Source organism: Cebus imitator, unplaced genomic scaffold (genome assembly GCF_001604975.1).
Source record: "Cebus imitator isolate Cc_AM_T3 unplaced genomic scaffold, Cebus_imitator-1.0 Scaffold89, whole genome shotgun sequence".
Lineage (NCBI taxonomy): Eukaryota > Metazoa > Chordata > Mammalia > Primates > Cebidae > Cebus > Cebus imitator.
The window spans coordinates 1,542,880-1,557,263 of record NW_016107404.1 but is presented as its reverse complement, the minus strand read 5'-3'; the positions used below and the strand labels follow the sequence as shown (position 1 = coordinate 1,557,263).

The following is a 14,384-nucleotide window of genomic DNA, read 5'->3' as shown; positions in this document are numbered from 1 at the left end:
GTATTTTTAATAGAGGCAGAGTTTCACTATCTTGGCCAGGCTGGTTTTGAACTCCTGACCTCATGATCCACCCGCCACAGCCTCCCAAAGTGCCGGGATTACAGATGTGAGCCACCGCACCCGGCCTATTTTTATATATAAATATATGACAGTAGACAAGATGGAAAGCTATAAACAAGAAGTTAAAATTACCTTTAATCCCTCCAACAGAAAAAGCCACTGTTAACAGCTTATTTTTGCAGCGTGTCAGTTATTGGGCAAGATCTTAATTTTTCAATAGCTATGGAGCATTTACATAGTAGAGACACATCCCATAATTTAATCCTCAGTATCAGACATGTGGTGGCTTCCCACTTTTGCTGTTATAAATAATTCTGCAAGTGAACATCCTATGTATGTACCTTGCATGCTTATCCTATTAGGACAGACTCCTGCAATCAGAATTGCCAGGTCAGTTTTCATTTGACCGCTTTGGGAGAGGCCTCTGAAGTCCAACCTGGCCGGCATAACAACAGTCTGCACTCCCCTTCAGCCTGCAATCGGAGACTGTCTTCCCCACATGATACCAATCCTCAGGATTATCAGCACTCTTTTGAACAGTGAGGTGTATGTTTGGGATTTTTCGGTTTAGTTTAGATATCTTTTGTTTACACTGGCTTTTATTGTTAAACTAGTGTAATAACAAAATTAAATTTTTTTAAAAGGGAAAGGCCCCCAGAATTCTACCATTCTTTCCTAATAAGCAGCTGTTTCTCTTTTTCTGTGAGTAGAGAGTACTTTTTATATCTCTGTTGATTAAGGTTTTTTCTTTTTCCTTTGTTATTAAAGTAGTTTAAATAGATGATAAATTCAAATGGGGCCAGGTGCGGTAGCTCACGCCTGTAATCCTAACACTTTGGGAGGCCGAGGCAGGAAGCCTGAGATCAGGAGTTCGAGACCAGCCTGGCCAAAATCGTGAAACCCCACCTCGACTAAAAATACAAAAATTAGCTGGCCGTGGTGGCACGCGCCTGTAATCCCAGCTAGTTGGGAGGCTAAGGCAGGAGAATTGCCTGAACCTGGGAGACAGAGGTTGCCCTAAGCCACAGTGGTGACAGAGCTAGACTCTGTCTCAAAAAAAAAAAAAAAAAAATCAAATGATACAAAAGGATGGACAGTGAAAAATAAGTCTTTCTACCACCTCTGGATCCCCAGTCCCCAGTCTCTTTCCCCAAAGGCAGCTATAGGTACCAATTTTCAGGTTTACTTCTATAAAATAGACTGTACCTATGTAAGTACGAATGTATGTGTTTCCTTTCTGCTCTCTTAGAGTGTTCTACAACCATTGTTTTACACTTGCCTTTATTCCCTTAGTAATGTATCTTGAAAATCATTCCATATTGTTCCAAATGACTCTACCACATTCTTGCAAATAGGATTCTATTGGATAAATTTGTCATAATATGTATCATCTGTTCTCTTTTGGTGGATTTGTAACCAAATTGCAGCTATTACATGCAACACTGCAATGACCCATTATTTCAAATGATAGAGAAGTGAAGAGTGGAAAATGCAGTTTCTTTGTGTCTGAGATGGCTTTTGCCTATCAGGCCAGAGGGGAGAGTGGTATCAGCTGGCAGATTCTGTTTTCTCCCCTAGTGTGATGAGGCTATAGAAGTCCCCTGTGGTCCAGCCATTCTCATTTATTTCCTCAATTCCACTATGCAATCAGACTTAAAACATGTGGTAAAATAGACTGTCTTTTCCAGAGTAAAAAAATCTACCTTAGGCCGGGCGCGGTGGCTCATGTCTATAATCCCAGCACTTTGGGAAGCTGAGGCAGGTGGATCACTTGAGGTTAGGAGTTTGAGACCAGCCTGGCCAACATGGCGAAACCCATCTCTACAAAATTAGCTGGGGATGGTGGCGTGTGCCTACAATCCCAGCTATTTGGGAGACTGAGGCAGGAGGATCGCCTGAACCTGGGTTGTGGAGGTTGCAGTGAGACGAGATCACGTCACTGTACTCCAGCCTGGGTGACAGAGTAACACTCTGTCTCAAAAAAAAAAAAGCTTGGAATAGCATAACTTTAATCAGCTATAATTATATCATTTGATGTATTCTCGTTATGATATTTTGGTATTTTTGAACCAATATGCATGCAGTCACTGTCTTCATTCTCTCTGCTCTTACCCGAGAACTGCCTTACATGTGACATCAGAATTCCATTTATGTTAGAGCAGCAGTACTCACTTAGCTCGAAAGCATTATGGTTATCATAGCAAATCAGTTTAGTTGAGGCTAGTACTATTCAGGTTTGTGACTGGAACTTTGCCTCTTTTGGAACACAGGCTAGAATCTAGAAGGAACCATTTATGTGAAATAAGCTGACCTAACCAGAGATTCAGAGGCCATGTATAAAGTATCACTGAGTGCCAGGTGGTCTTCTGCCAATACTTAGGGCAGCCTCTGGTCAGCAGTTGCCATAATTACACTGTTTTCTTGATTTGGCCTGGTTTGTCTCAGGGAGCACCACTCAGGAGTGGAGTAAAGAATACGCTCCAGTTTCCCTCCCCGATTCCAAGTACCAGGTTTCTCCTGAATGTTGAGCTTTCCCTTTCACTCTTAGGCTTTCAATTTAGCTACAGGTGTCTTATTGCTCCTTGGATAGTTGACTGTGATTCCACGTTTATTCTTGATCTGTGTACTTTTGGTCACTTGTTCCCAAGCTATGCTTGCCACTATCCTTATTTTGAAGATTGTATAATGACTTCTGAACTAATTAAAACAAAGCTTCAATGTCCCGGCCACAACAGGGTTACTGAGTATGGAGACTTTTCCAGTGGTGTGGACTTGACCTTCTCTTTGATGTTACCTGCCTTCTCCATGTCCTATTTCTAAGTTGAATATATGGTATTATGTAAATTTACTTAGAGTACCATTAGGAATAATTCTAGGTATAAAACTGGACTGAGCTTTGGGGAGTATGATTATTTTCCTAGTCTGGAGTTTTGGTGAAATATATTACAGCCAATCAGAATAATTCAGTAAAGCAAGTTACTGGCTCAGTTGGAAAAAAAAAAAAAAAGAGATAACATAAAGTGAAGAATTTCTGGTCTGCTTATATAAACTTAAGTTAACTTCAGCTCTTTTCTCTACAGTAGAACATTCTTTTGGCTCTTTATTTTTTTGAGATGAAGTTTCACTCTTGTTGCCCAGGCTGGAGTGCAAGCGTGATCTTGGTTCACTGCAACCTCCGCCTCCTGGGTTCTAGTGATTCTCCTGCCTCAGCCTCCTGAGTAGCTGGGATTACAGGCATGTACCACCATGCCCAGCTATATTTTTTTCTATTATTTATTGACTGATTGATGGTTTTCACTCTTGTCACCCAGACTGGAGTGCAGTGGCACAATCTCGGCTCACTGCAACCTCTGCCTCCCCAATTCAAGCAATTCTTTTGCCTCAGCCTCCCAAGTAGTGGGACTACAGGTGTGCGCCACTACGCCTGACTAATTTTGTATTTTTTAGTGGAGGCAGGGTTTCACCATGTTGGCCAGGCTGGTCTTGAACTCCTGACCTCAGGTGATTTCCATGTGCTTTGGCCTTCCGAAGTGCTGGGATTACAGGAGTGAGCCACCACGCCCAGCCAGCTCTTAATTTTAAAACTATGTATAGGTTATCTACTTTGAATTACTACTTTGAATTCTCTGTGGCAAATAACATATACACGAACCCAATCTGTTCTGCAGGGCTTTCCCACCCCAACCCATGAAGTAACAAGCCTGCCTTTGAGGGTCCTCTGAACCCAACAGTGTCTGCACATTGAATCATATTCTCTTTCTAACAGTGCACAGAAAGTATTTTTTTACATTGTTCTATTGTGGATTTCTTAGGTGTTGCTTTTCTCCCTTAGCCAGGGAAGTTCACTGTAAACTGTTCAATTTAGTGTTGATTTATTTAGTTTTATAGATTTATGTTTTCCTAGATTTGGGAGTTTTCAGTGACATATGACACCTTTGCAGCTGGATGTGGGTTAAAGTCCTCATAGGTGATAGTGATGACATACATACCTGTAGGGGCTGAGCAGGGAGCAGGCCAGATCACCCCATTACAGATGAGACGCCATTCTGGGTTCTTTTCAAAGCTGGTCTTTTTCTTTTTTTGTAATGCTGCCTCTGCCTTTTTGATGCCCACAAACACCCATTTGCAACATTCTCATCACACTCTAGTCTGGGGCGTGTATGAGAGAAGCGATTCAATGCTAACTACATCCTATAAATATCTGACAGAAGACCCTGGAGTTCATTTCCATCATCTGATCCATGAACTGTTTTTACCCTGGCTCCATCCCCAGGCCAGCACAGAGACATGAAGAATAGGTTTGGGGTGATGGGGAGATTTTCTCTTATTGATAAAATTTTTCATTTTCCCTTTTTCATTGAAATGATCGCAAAGCCAAGGCAAGAGATGCTAGCAACGTCATTCAAGAAGCTCATTGTTATTTTAATGAGTCTGCATTAAACCGTGCAGGAAATTAGAAGGCCTAGGTAATTGAACTGTGGAAAATTATAGCTGGAGAAATTCATAGCTCTCCCGTCAGAATGGAATTAGATATTGGCTATTGCTGTGAGGGCACAAGCGCATTTTGGTAATTGTATATATTGTATATTTATAAAGAATGATTTTTCTTTTCACGGTTGCACCTTTATTTATTTATTTTTATGTGGCAGTGTATCCATCTGTAAACCTAATTTATTCTCCTAGGTGATTTATTACATGCAATTGCCTTGTATTACTGTCATTAACTCAAGGTTATAGTGGTTAACAAGCTGTTTCTAGACAAGTGAGCTCCATGATAGGGTCCCTTCCCAGAGCTGAAGTGAATTTTACCTCCAGTGATTTGTAGTAATTCTGTGTTCTAATACAGCAGGAAGTGTTTCCTTTTTTTTTTTCCTCACCCCCTTTCCCATCTTAATAGTACAAGGTAGCATCTTTGGGTCTGATCCCCGTGAGTCAGGTTGGTGTCTGGGTAGTGAGGAACTTGGAATCTGTCACTGGAATTGACCAACCATTTTTTTTTTTCCCATCTTGCCCGTGCTAAGCAGGCTGCTGCAGACCTGGGCTGAAGTCTAGGGAAAATAGAACCAGGCATGACCTTTTAAGGTTCTTATTATTAATAACTGCAAAATGAGCGCGAGTCAGGAGCTGTAGGCTTGAAGCTTTGTGAAGGTGAGTGAGTAAAGGTCTTATTTTCCTTTAAAGAAAGTCACATGGAGACGTAAAACATTGGCAGCCGCTGACACTTACTCCTGGAAATGGGAGCGGGCTGATCGTAATTGTCATTACCTGAGTTCAACTTGCATGTCACAGATCCACTCTGGAGGAAGGTCAGACCTGCCGCTCTCTTCTCCCATTTCCTGTCCAATGCAGGATTCTTTGAGTTTACTTTGTGTTCGTTAGGATACTAACTAGCTTCCTTGTGAATTTCTTGTAGCATACAGTGAACGTTTATTGGTTACTTGGTGCCAGGCATGTGCTACAGAAAATAAAGGTGACTACAACCCAGTCCTTGATCTCAAATGCTTGAAGTCTAACAAGGGAGACAGAAAAGTTATAATTCAATGTAATACATTAAGTACTAGCATAGAGCTCAGCAGAGGACAGGCAGGAAGGATTTAAAGAAAAGGAGATGCCATCTAGCTGCTTGCATTGGCAAAGCCATTACGTTCTTACAACACGCATGCGGTCTTTTTTCCTGGGGGCCTCCAGCTCCTCCCTCATTGGGGCATTTTGCACATTCCCTGTGTGCTCCTCCCTGTGTTCAGAGCGCCTTTGGCTGTTTGCCTTTCAGGTTGCCAAGAGGGTGATCCTGTTGTCGGGCACACCAGCCACGTCCCGGCCGGCAGAGCTCTACACGCAGATCATTGCAGTCAAGCCAACTTTCTTCCCCCAGTTTCATGCCTTTGGACTTCGCTACTGTGATGCCAAGCGGGTATTTATTATCTCTTCCCTCTCTAGCCCACCCATATGTCACCCTGATTTTGACACTTATCTTTCTCTTCTTCTCTCTGGCCATGATACGATCAGAAGAGCACTGGCCAGGGGAATGGATTTTGGTCCTTCTGTTTCTTACCATGGCCTTGGAATGTCCTCAAGGGTAAGATGAAAATGGTCATATTACCCTTTAAATCCCGTGTTAATGGTTGTGGTGATTCCAAGTCATCGTTTTCCAGTAAAGGGACCAGTGGCCGATGTGTGGGTGTGTGGAGCTCTGAAAGCCAGCTGCTCCCTTGCCCAGGGTCACAGCTCTACACGGGGCACAGTGCTGGAGCTCTAAAAGAAAAGTCCATGTCAAGTGCTGGCCCTAGAGAAGATGCTGGCATTGAGGTGAACTAGGGGTGGGGCTGAGGCCCCAGACAGAGAGAAGAAAGTAAGTGAGAGGGTAAGGGCTTCCTCCTGGCATGGGGAGAATATGAAGTAAAGGTAGAAATTCCTCCCTGTGCAAAAAAAAAAAAAAAAGGCAAAGGTAGATTGGGGAGCATGATCCCAAACTGCCTTGGGTGGGCTCTGTGAGTGCAGTACCAATGGCGCAGACACCCAGGACCTACAGTTGGTCCTCCAAAAATGCTCTCCCCAAATGGCAGGGAAGCCCTGTAAATGCAAACGCATTGCTGTGGAACCCTTGTTTCTAAAACCACAGTAATTCAGGCCTCAGAGATTCTTGTATTGTGATCAAGTCACAAATGTACTGACACTTTGGAGAAATGGCTGCAACTTCCCCTCCCAAGCCTTCTATTCGGGAAAAGCCTTGCTGTGCAAGTGCATGATATAAATAGGATTGTCTGCCTTATTTTTTAAATTTTTAAAAGCAGAAAAAAAAAGTTTTCAAGTACTTTAAAAATATCCACTTACATTCAAACAAAGTACTTATAATGTAAATTGTAGTGCTTAGCATAGTTAATTGCAAAGCATTTTTAGGTGGTTATCAAGGCAGGAAATTTCCCAATTGTTAAATGTATTTAAAAGCCATATGCTTCTTTAAACATGTATTTAATTTATTTTTCCTGTGGATCAATCCAGATTAGATTGGTGCTATATAGTTTTCATGGTCCCTCAAAACTCTGCATGTATGATTTAGATTTCTGTCCTGTTTCCAAACAGTCCACTTTCTAAAAAGGATCTTCTCTTTCTTGACTCTCTGGGCCTATGGCATAATAATGATCAGCTAGTGATGAAAGGGGCTGCAGATAAAATTCATTGCCTTTTCTCCCCACACTGTCCCTTCCTATGTTTCCAGTCTGAAGCCAGCATCTCCCCAGTAGTTTCTCTTGCCAGAAACTGAGGCATTATTTTTGAATTCTCCTTTTTCTGCCTTCTCGATACACCTCACCTATAAAACAAAGAATACCTTCCTCATCTTCACATCCTTTTTTCCACCTAGCCCAGGGCCTGGTATCTGGTAAGTTTTCAATAAAAGCTTGTTGGACTATGATTATCTCAAAGTCCAATTTAAAATCTTTGCTGCATGCAGTGTTACGTGCATGTAGTCCCAGCTACTTGGGGGTCTTGAGGCGTGAGAATTGCTTGAACCCAGGAGGTGGAGGTTGCAGTGAGCCAAGATCATGCCACTGCACTCCAGCCTGGGTGACAGAGCGAGACTCTGTCTCAAAAAAGAAAAAGTAATAAATTATTTGATATTACTAAGTTTTAACCTACAAGATTAAGAGCTAACAATACTAGAACTTAGGAGCGTGGTGTCTGTCTTAGTCTGTTTTCTGTTGCTATAACTAAATACCACAGACTAAGTAACTTGTAGAGATTTATTTAGCTCATGGTTTTGGAGACTGGGAAGTCCAAGAGCATGGCATTGGCATCCACTGAGGGCCTTCTTGCTATTTCATAGCATGGCAGAAGGCATCATATGGAGAGAAGGCACAAGCATGTATGTCAGCTCAAGTCTCTTGTTCTTTTCTTATAAAGCTACCAGTCCCAACATGGGGACCCCACCGTGATGACCTTACCTAATCCTAATTACCTCCCAAAGGCCACACCTTCAATCAACATATGAATCTGTGGATTACTTTTCTAACATGTGAAATTTAGGGGACACATTTAGGCCATAGCAATATCCAAATTATGATATCCATTTTTTCTCAGCATGGTTTTTATTTAACGCAACCCATAAGCCAGTAAGTAAGCCAGGCCTGCCTTTTTTTTTTCCAGCTTCAGGCATTAAGAAACCACTAAAAAGAACACCTCATGCTGAGCTCATTTGCGAAACCATAACTATCTGAAGGCATTTGCTGAGAACTTCCAGTTGATTTCAGAGTATTTTTTAAAAAGAAGAAATAGCTTTACATCATTTTATTTCTCCACCTTTGACCATCTCTTCCTTCTCTCAATAGCAAAGGTTTATGAGACACCTATTCTGTCTCCACTATTACGCTAGGCTCTCTGGCCCTCTATAATGGATAAGCCTAGCCCCTACCCTCCAGGTAGCTAGCTCATCAGCCAGGAGGGGAGGGCTACCTTAAAATACAAAGTAGCAGACACACTGGCTTCCTGATTTTCTACAAGATTGTAGAAATCAGTCCTATTTCCAGTAAGATTGTTGGTGAAGGATAGGGTTTTTTTAATGGTAACGTCTTTTTTTAATGGTAACGTATTTTTGTTTGTTTGTTTGTTTGTTTGAGACAGAGTCTTGCTCTCTTGCCCAGGCTGGAGAGCAGTGGCGTGATCTCAGCTCACTGCAACCTCTGCCTCCCAGGTTCAAGTGATTCTCCTGTCTCAGCCTCCTGAGTAGCTGGGATTCCAGGCATGCAACACCATGCCTGGCTAACTTTTGTATTTTTAGTAGAGACTGGGTTTCACCATGTTGGCTCAGACTTCCTGACCTCAAGTGATCCGCCTGCCTCAGCCTCCCAAAGTTGTGGGATTACAGGCGTGAGCCACCGTGCCCGGCCAGTAACATCTTCTCTCGCTGTGTGACGGGGAATTGACTTTTGAGCTCACTGCCTCCCATGGGCTACTCAATGAGGGAGCCATGTTTATAAAGGACTGCCTACACACTCAGCCAGACTGCCAGAACCCTATGTGGTGGGCTCCTCCTGCCAACCCCAGCTGCCATCAGCAACACTGCAGTTACTTTTATTATATTGTACTTGTTTGTGCTGGTGTAATTCATACTGAGGAACAATAGTTTTTAAAATCCTGTAAGTCTTATCAAGTAAAGTTGTTACTGACATTATTTTATTACATTGTGCAACAGACTCCGTAGGATAAGCCATAGGGAAGATTCAGTATTTAATGTACAGGAATAGTCTGACAAGCCGAGCTTTTTGTTTGTTTTTTAATAAAATTGACACCCAGTTGCTTGGCTTCTTGCATTTGCTGCTGGAAAAGAAAGCTCAGTGCCAAACTGTACAATGCTGTGATCAGTGTTTTTTGTTTACCTCGTTCTTGACTTTTCTCTCTCTTTTCCTTTCCATTTCTCATTTGTTTTATTGGGGGTTTATTTGTCCCTGTAAGTCACTTGTTCTCTGAACTAAGCCGGGGTGGTTGTGAGAAGAGAGACCTCCCAGGAGCCCACGGCCCTGTTGGGCCGGGTCTGGAAGGAGCCTCATGGCGCTGCCACTGTTTTCTCTGCAGATGCCTTGGGGGTGGGACTACTCAGGTTCCTCCAACCTGGGAGAGCTGAAGCTCCTGCTGGAGGAAGCCGTCATGCTGCGGCGTCTCAAGTCCGACGTCCTTTCCCAACTGCCTGCCAAGCAGCGCAAGATAGTAGTGGTTGCCCCAGGACGGATCAGTGCCACGGCCAGAGCTGCCCTGAATGCTGCAGCCAAGGAAATGACGAAGGACAAAACTGTGAGTCTAGGGCTGGAGATGGATTTGGAAGCAGATGTGTCTAGGTGCTCCTTTCCATGAGGGGCCCTTGAAAATGACCCAGTGTTCTCTCAGCTTACCTTTCTGTAACCTTTTCCCTGTTCCCTAGGCAAGAATAGCAAGTCCATTTCATTCCTTAGCCTACCTAGTTGGTTTTGAAAAATCTCTTGTTAACGTGTGTTTTTTTTTTTTTTTTTTTTGCGACGGAGTTTCGCTCTTGTTACCCAGGCTGGAGTGCAATGGCGCGATCTCGGCTCACCACAACCTCCGTCTCCTGGGTTCAGGCAATTCTCCTGCCTCAGCCTCCTGAGTAGCTGGGATTACAGGCACGTGCCACCATGCCCAGCTAATTTTTTGTATTTTTAGTAGAGACAGGGTTTCACCATGTTGACCAGGATGGCCTCGATCTCTTGACCTCGTGATCCACCTGCCTCGGCCTCCCAAAGTGCTGGGATTACAGGCTTGAGCTACCGCGCCCAGCTTAACGTGTGGTTTTATGCTTGTATAGATTGCTGTTGATGGATGGCCATAAAGATAAGCACAGGCAACAGCAGGGCGGTGATCAATATTCCAAAACCCTCAAAGAATGTGGAAATTATGTCTACTATATTTTGAGAATGTCTCAGTCTAGTAACTGTTAGAAAATTAGTCCTAAAATATTTGATACATATGTTAATCCTTCAGCCAGACCGTGTCATTTGTGTTCATCAAAATAGCAAGTCAACATTCCTATAACAAAATAGTTTTCAAACCCTCCTAACCTTTGAAATCCCTGTTGCAGGCATTTATGGTTGGCAGGAAGTTGGCATCCCCCCTCACAGAGAGGGAAACTGAGGCTCACAGATATGGCAGTTTGCCCAGGGTCTCTCAGCTGCTCCATCGCAAAGCTGAGGCTAGAACCAAACGTCTTCTCCTGTATTATAGAACTGTTTTCACTATGGTGCTTTTGTCTTTTTAAAACACTTTTATTTCTGTCTTTAGTGTCATACGGTGCTAAGTGCTATAAAGTAATCTATACCAGTTCTGTTTCTGTCCTCTTAGATAAAACCTTGTATTTTCCATTGCCAAGAAAATAACAGTCATTGATATTTTTCAACATCATGAAGCATTATCTGCGGCTTATATTACTCTGTGTAGAGATATTGAGATATAGATGAGATCTCAGCCTTCTGGGAGGTTACAGGATAAATAAGAATGACAAGAGACAGAATGCATGATTTTTGTGTTATTTTACCATGTGATGAGCAAGACTCACTAATAACTTAAGAAATGGCAGGGTAGAGAATGCACTGACAAATTGTCAAGCTGTATTGAATTTATGCTGTATTACATAGAATAATCTGGATGGTCTGGAGTAAGTGAGGAGGTGTCATCTCTTTATTGTGGAGTTTTCAAACAAAGTTAAACAACACTGATGTGGATACAGACCAGTGTTCTCAGATTATATTTCAGTGGAACCATGAGCAAAACCAGGAAGCTTTGTCACTAAAATCAACCTTGGTGGTCTTTCTTTTATTTTTCTCATTGACAAAAATTCAATGAGTATTGAATTTTTTCAATTTGAAGTTTTTTTCTTATAACATTTTCCTAAACCTGTAGTGTCTGCTAACTTTTGTCTACTAGTGAACTCCACTAGACAAGAAAACCAATGAACTGGCATAGCAAATATAATATTAATGGAAAAATTCAGGCATGCAATGTTTTTAGATGTAAAAATCTGAATATTTATAAGATTTTATATATATGTATATATATATTTTGCCAGCAAACTTGTTCCTTGTGTGTGTGAGATGGAAGTAGGTCTACCGGTGTTTCGTGAGATTCCCCAGAGAACACTCTCACCAGTTACCTCGTGAACCAGTTTCAGAACAGCCAGGTAGACACCTGAAAAAGCAATTAGTTGGTATTCGAATTAAGGAGGAAAAGCACATCAACTTGTTAAAAGACAATGGTGAATTGTGTAGTATGACCAAAAAGAAAAAGAAAGAAAAAAAAAGAAAAGCAGTAGGAATTTTGTACTTAATGCAACAGGATCTGAAAGCATTTTGTAAATTCTGCCAACTTGCATAGTTCAAGTGAGAGGAGTGGCTCTTTTCGAAGACGATTTCAGATGCCACCGGAAAGTTTGATTTCGGAGTTTGTTGGTGATGCTAAGAAATTAACTAGGATGTGCCATGGAACTAGGAATATTGGGTGTTTTATAGCTTTAGGTAAAGGCTGTGAAAATCCATAAAATATTTCCAAAAATGTGTTGTTGGAAATATTTTAATATTTTCTTGCTTAGAAATGGAGCCACAACTTCCTTTTGGTTGTAGAAAAGTACATAACGATAGTGCCAGTTGCCCAAAGCCCTGCCTGTTGGGTGATTATCCTCTTTGCTTTGTAAACATCACAGAGTCTTAACTCCATTTTGCAGATTATGAAAATGAAGCCTAAATTGCTGTGTAATTCTTCAAGAATCCAGCTGAGAAAGAGCCCAGAGCTCTTCTGAGTTCAGCACTTGAGAGTTGCTGTCTGCTTCTTTGGAGTCTTAGGAAAATTAAATGTTTATCCTTGAAAGATAGAAATTGAGTTGGTACAGATTACCTAGAGTGGGATGGCTAAAGCCAGTCACCAAGTTCTTTCAGATAATAATTCCTTAAGAACTTGATGCCTTTTTGTGTCTTAATGTGAATTCATTTTTATAATGGAAAATCTAAGTAGAAAACAGATGTGTATGGTTTGTGCTTTCAGCCATCAGAACCTTTGGATTTCTAAAGCCATTGATTTGGTGCATTTCTAAAGCATGGAACTGATCAGGAGCATTGCTGTAACTTAATTCAGGAAGGGAGTCAGCATCAGCTGGAGGCTGGACTAAATGACCAGAGGCATGTCTTCCAAACGCTCGCCATCTATGACATCCTGAGTTGGAAGGGTTAAAATGGGGAATTACGTTTTTTAATGGTTTTAGTCAAATAGGGAGGCCCTGTGGATCTACAGAAAGTTCCCTCTCTCCACTGCCCCCAGTTTTTTAAGTTACTTTTTAGTCCTAAGTTTCGCGGCAATTTTGCAAATCATGGTGACTCCAGCCAAGCATTGCTGACCTGCCTGTCAAGAATTGATTCTTTCTTTGTTCCTTCACACCTCTCCATCTGGAAGAAGACATTTCTTAAAAAGCTTTATATCACAGGATACAAGGTGAAGGAGCCAATTTATAGAATATAATATATAATGAAAGCCTTTTCTCATTTTTTTCAGCTGAAATAATGGCTATTGCTTCACAGGCTAAGGAAAGCTGACTGTAATCATCTTTTGTCTAAAACCATTTTTTCCATCCTAAAAACCAAGAACGGAGAAATGGAACAAGTCCATACAGATTTCCTGGTGACAATATCAGTTCACCCTTGCCATTTGACAATCCACTCAAATTTCCAATGTAGAGAAATTTAAAAACTCCATTGAGTCTAATTTAATTAAGGTCTAGTCAGGAACAAAGAACGCAGGTTATTTAAAATTTTCTGGCCAGTAGCTGGCAAAGAAGTACGATCACTAGTAGAGGGTATTATGTCTGCACAGTTTGGGGGAGTTTTTTTAAAGCCAAAACTATTGATCTCTCCCACATTAAAAGTATTAATACAATAGCTATGTATTGTATAAAATATGAAAAATAAAGAAAAAATGTTTACAGTAAGTAACATTTATTGAATACTTGCTATGTGCCGGGCATGGTGCTTTATGTGTATTTAATTCTCACCATCAACCCAGATGTTTGAGCCTCAGAGCCTGCACTTACAAGTGCTACAAATTCTGGTTCTACCATTTAGTAGCAGTGTGACAAGTATACTCACTTGACTTTTTTGCCTCAGTTTCCCAATCTGTACAATGGTGATAATAGTGCCTTCCTTATGGCCATGTTGATTATTAAATGAGTTAATGCATACATAGTTCTTAGAACACTGCTAGGCTGATGATAAGTGGTATGTGAAAGTTGTTATTTTTATTACTATACCATAAAGAAGAATTATCTTTTATTCAACCATAATTTTGGCATATATGAGTATTTTTCTACAATTATGTATGTATATGTTGCTTTAAGATATATTTTATATATCTGCATATGATATATATAAAATATATATCCAATAAGCAATATGTATATTTTAAAAGCGGAACTGGGATCATACAAACACATCAAGTGGGAAGGAAAACAGGTTACTTATGAAGACTTTTGCGTGTTGTTAAGTATTCTCTTAAAACATAATATTTAGCCAGGTGTGCTGGCTCATGCCGGTAATCCCAGCATTTTAGGAGACCGCGGTGGGAGGATCACTTGTGCCCAGGAGATCAAGACCAGCCTGGGCAACATGGCAAAACCCTGTCTCTACAAATAATACAAAAAAATTAGCTGGACATGGTGGTGTGTAGCTGTAGTTCCAGCTACTCTGGTGGGAGGCTGAGGTGTGAGGATCACCTGAGTCTGGGAGTTTTGGGCTGAGGTGAGCTGTGATTGCGCCACTGCATTCCAGCCTGACAGAGAGAGAACT

At 41.4% G+C, this 14,384-nt stretch overlaps 1 protein-coding gene across 3 annotated transcripts in view; it reads left to right on the top strand.

Annotated features, from left to right (window-relative positions):
* SMARCAL1 (SWI/SNF related, matrix associated, actin dependent regulator of chromatin, subfamily a like 1) overlaps positions 1 to 14,384 on the top strand; it is a 68,242-nt gene that overhangs the window by 31,099 nt on the left and 22,759 nt on the right. For all 3 annotated transcript variants that reach the window (XM_017534946.2, XM_017534945.2, XM_037740775.1), the window contains exons 11-12: positions 5,831 to 5,971; positions 9,628 to 9,843. In XM_017534946.2, coding sequence (XP_017390435.1) covers positions 5,831 to 5,971; positions 9,628 to 9,843 — 357 coding nt within the window. The remainder of the gene's footprint in view (positions 1 to 5,830; positions 5,972 to 9,627; positions 9,844 to 14,384) is intronic.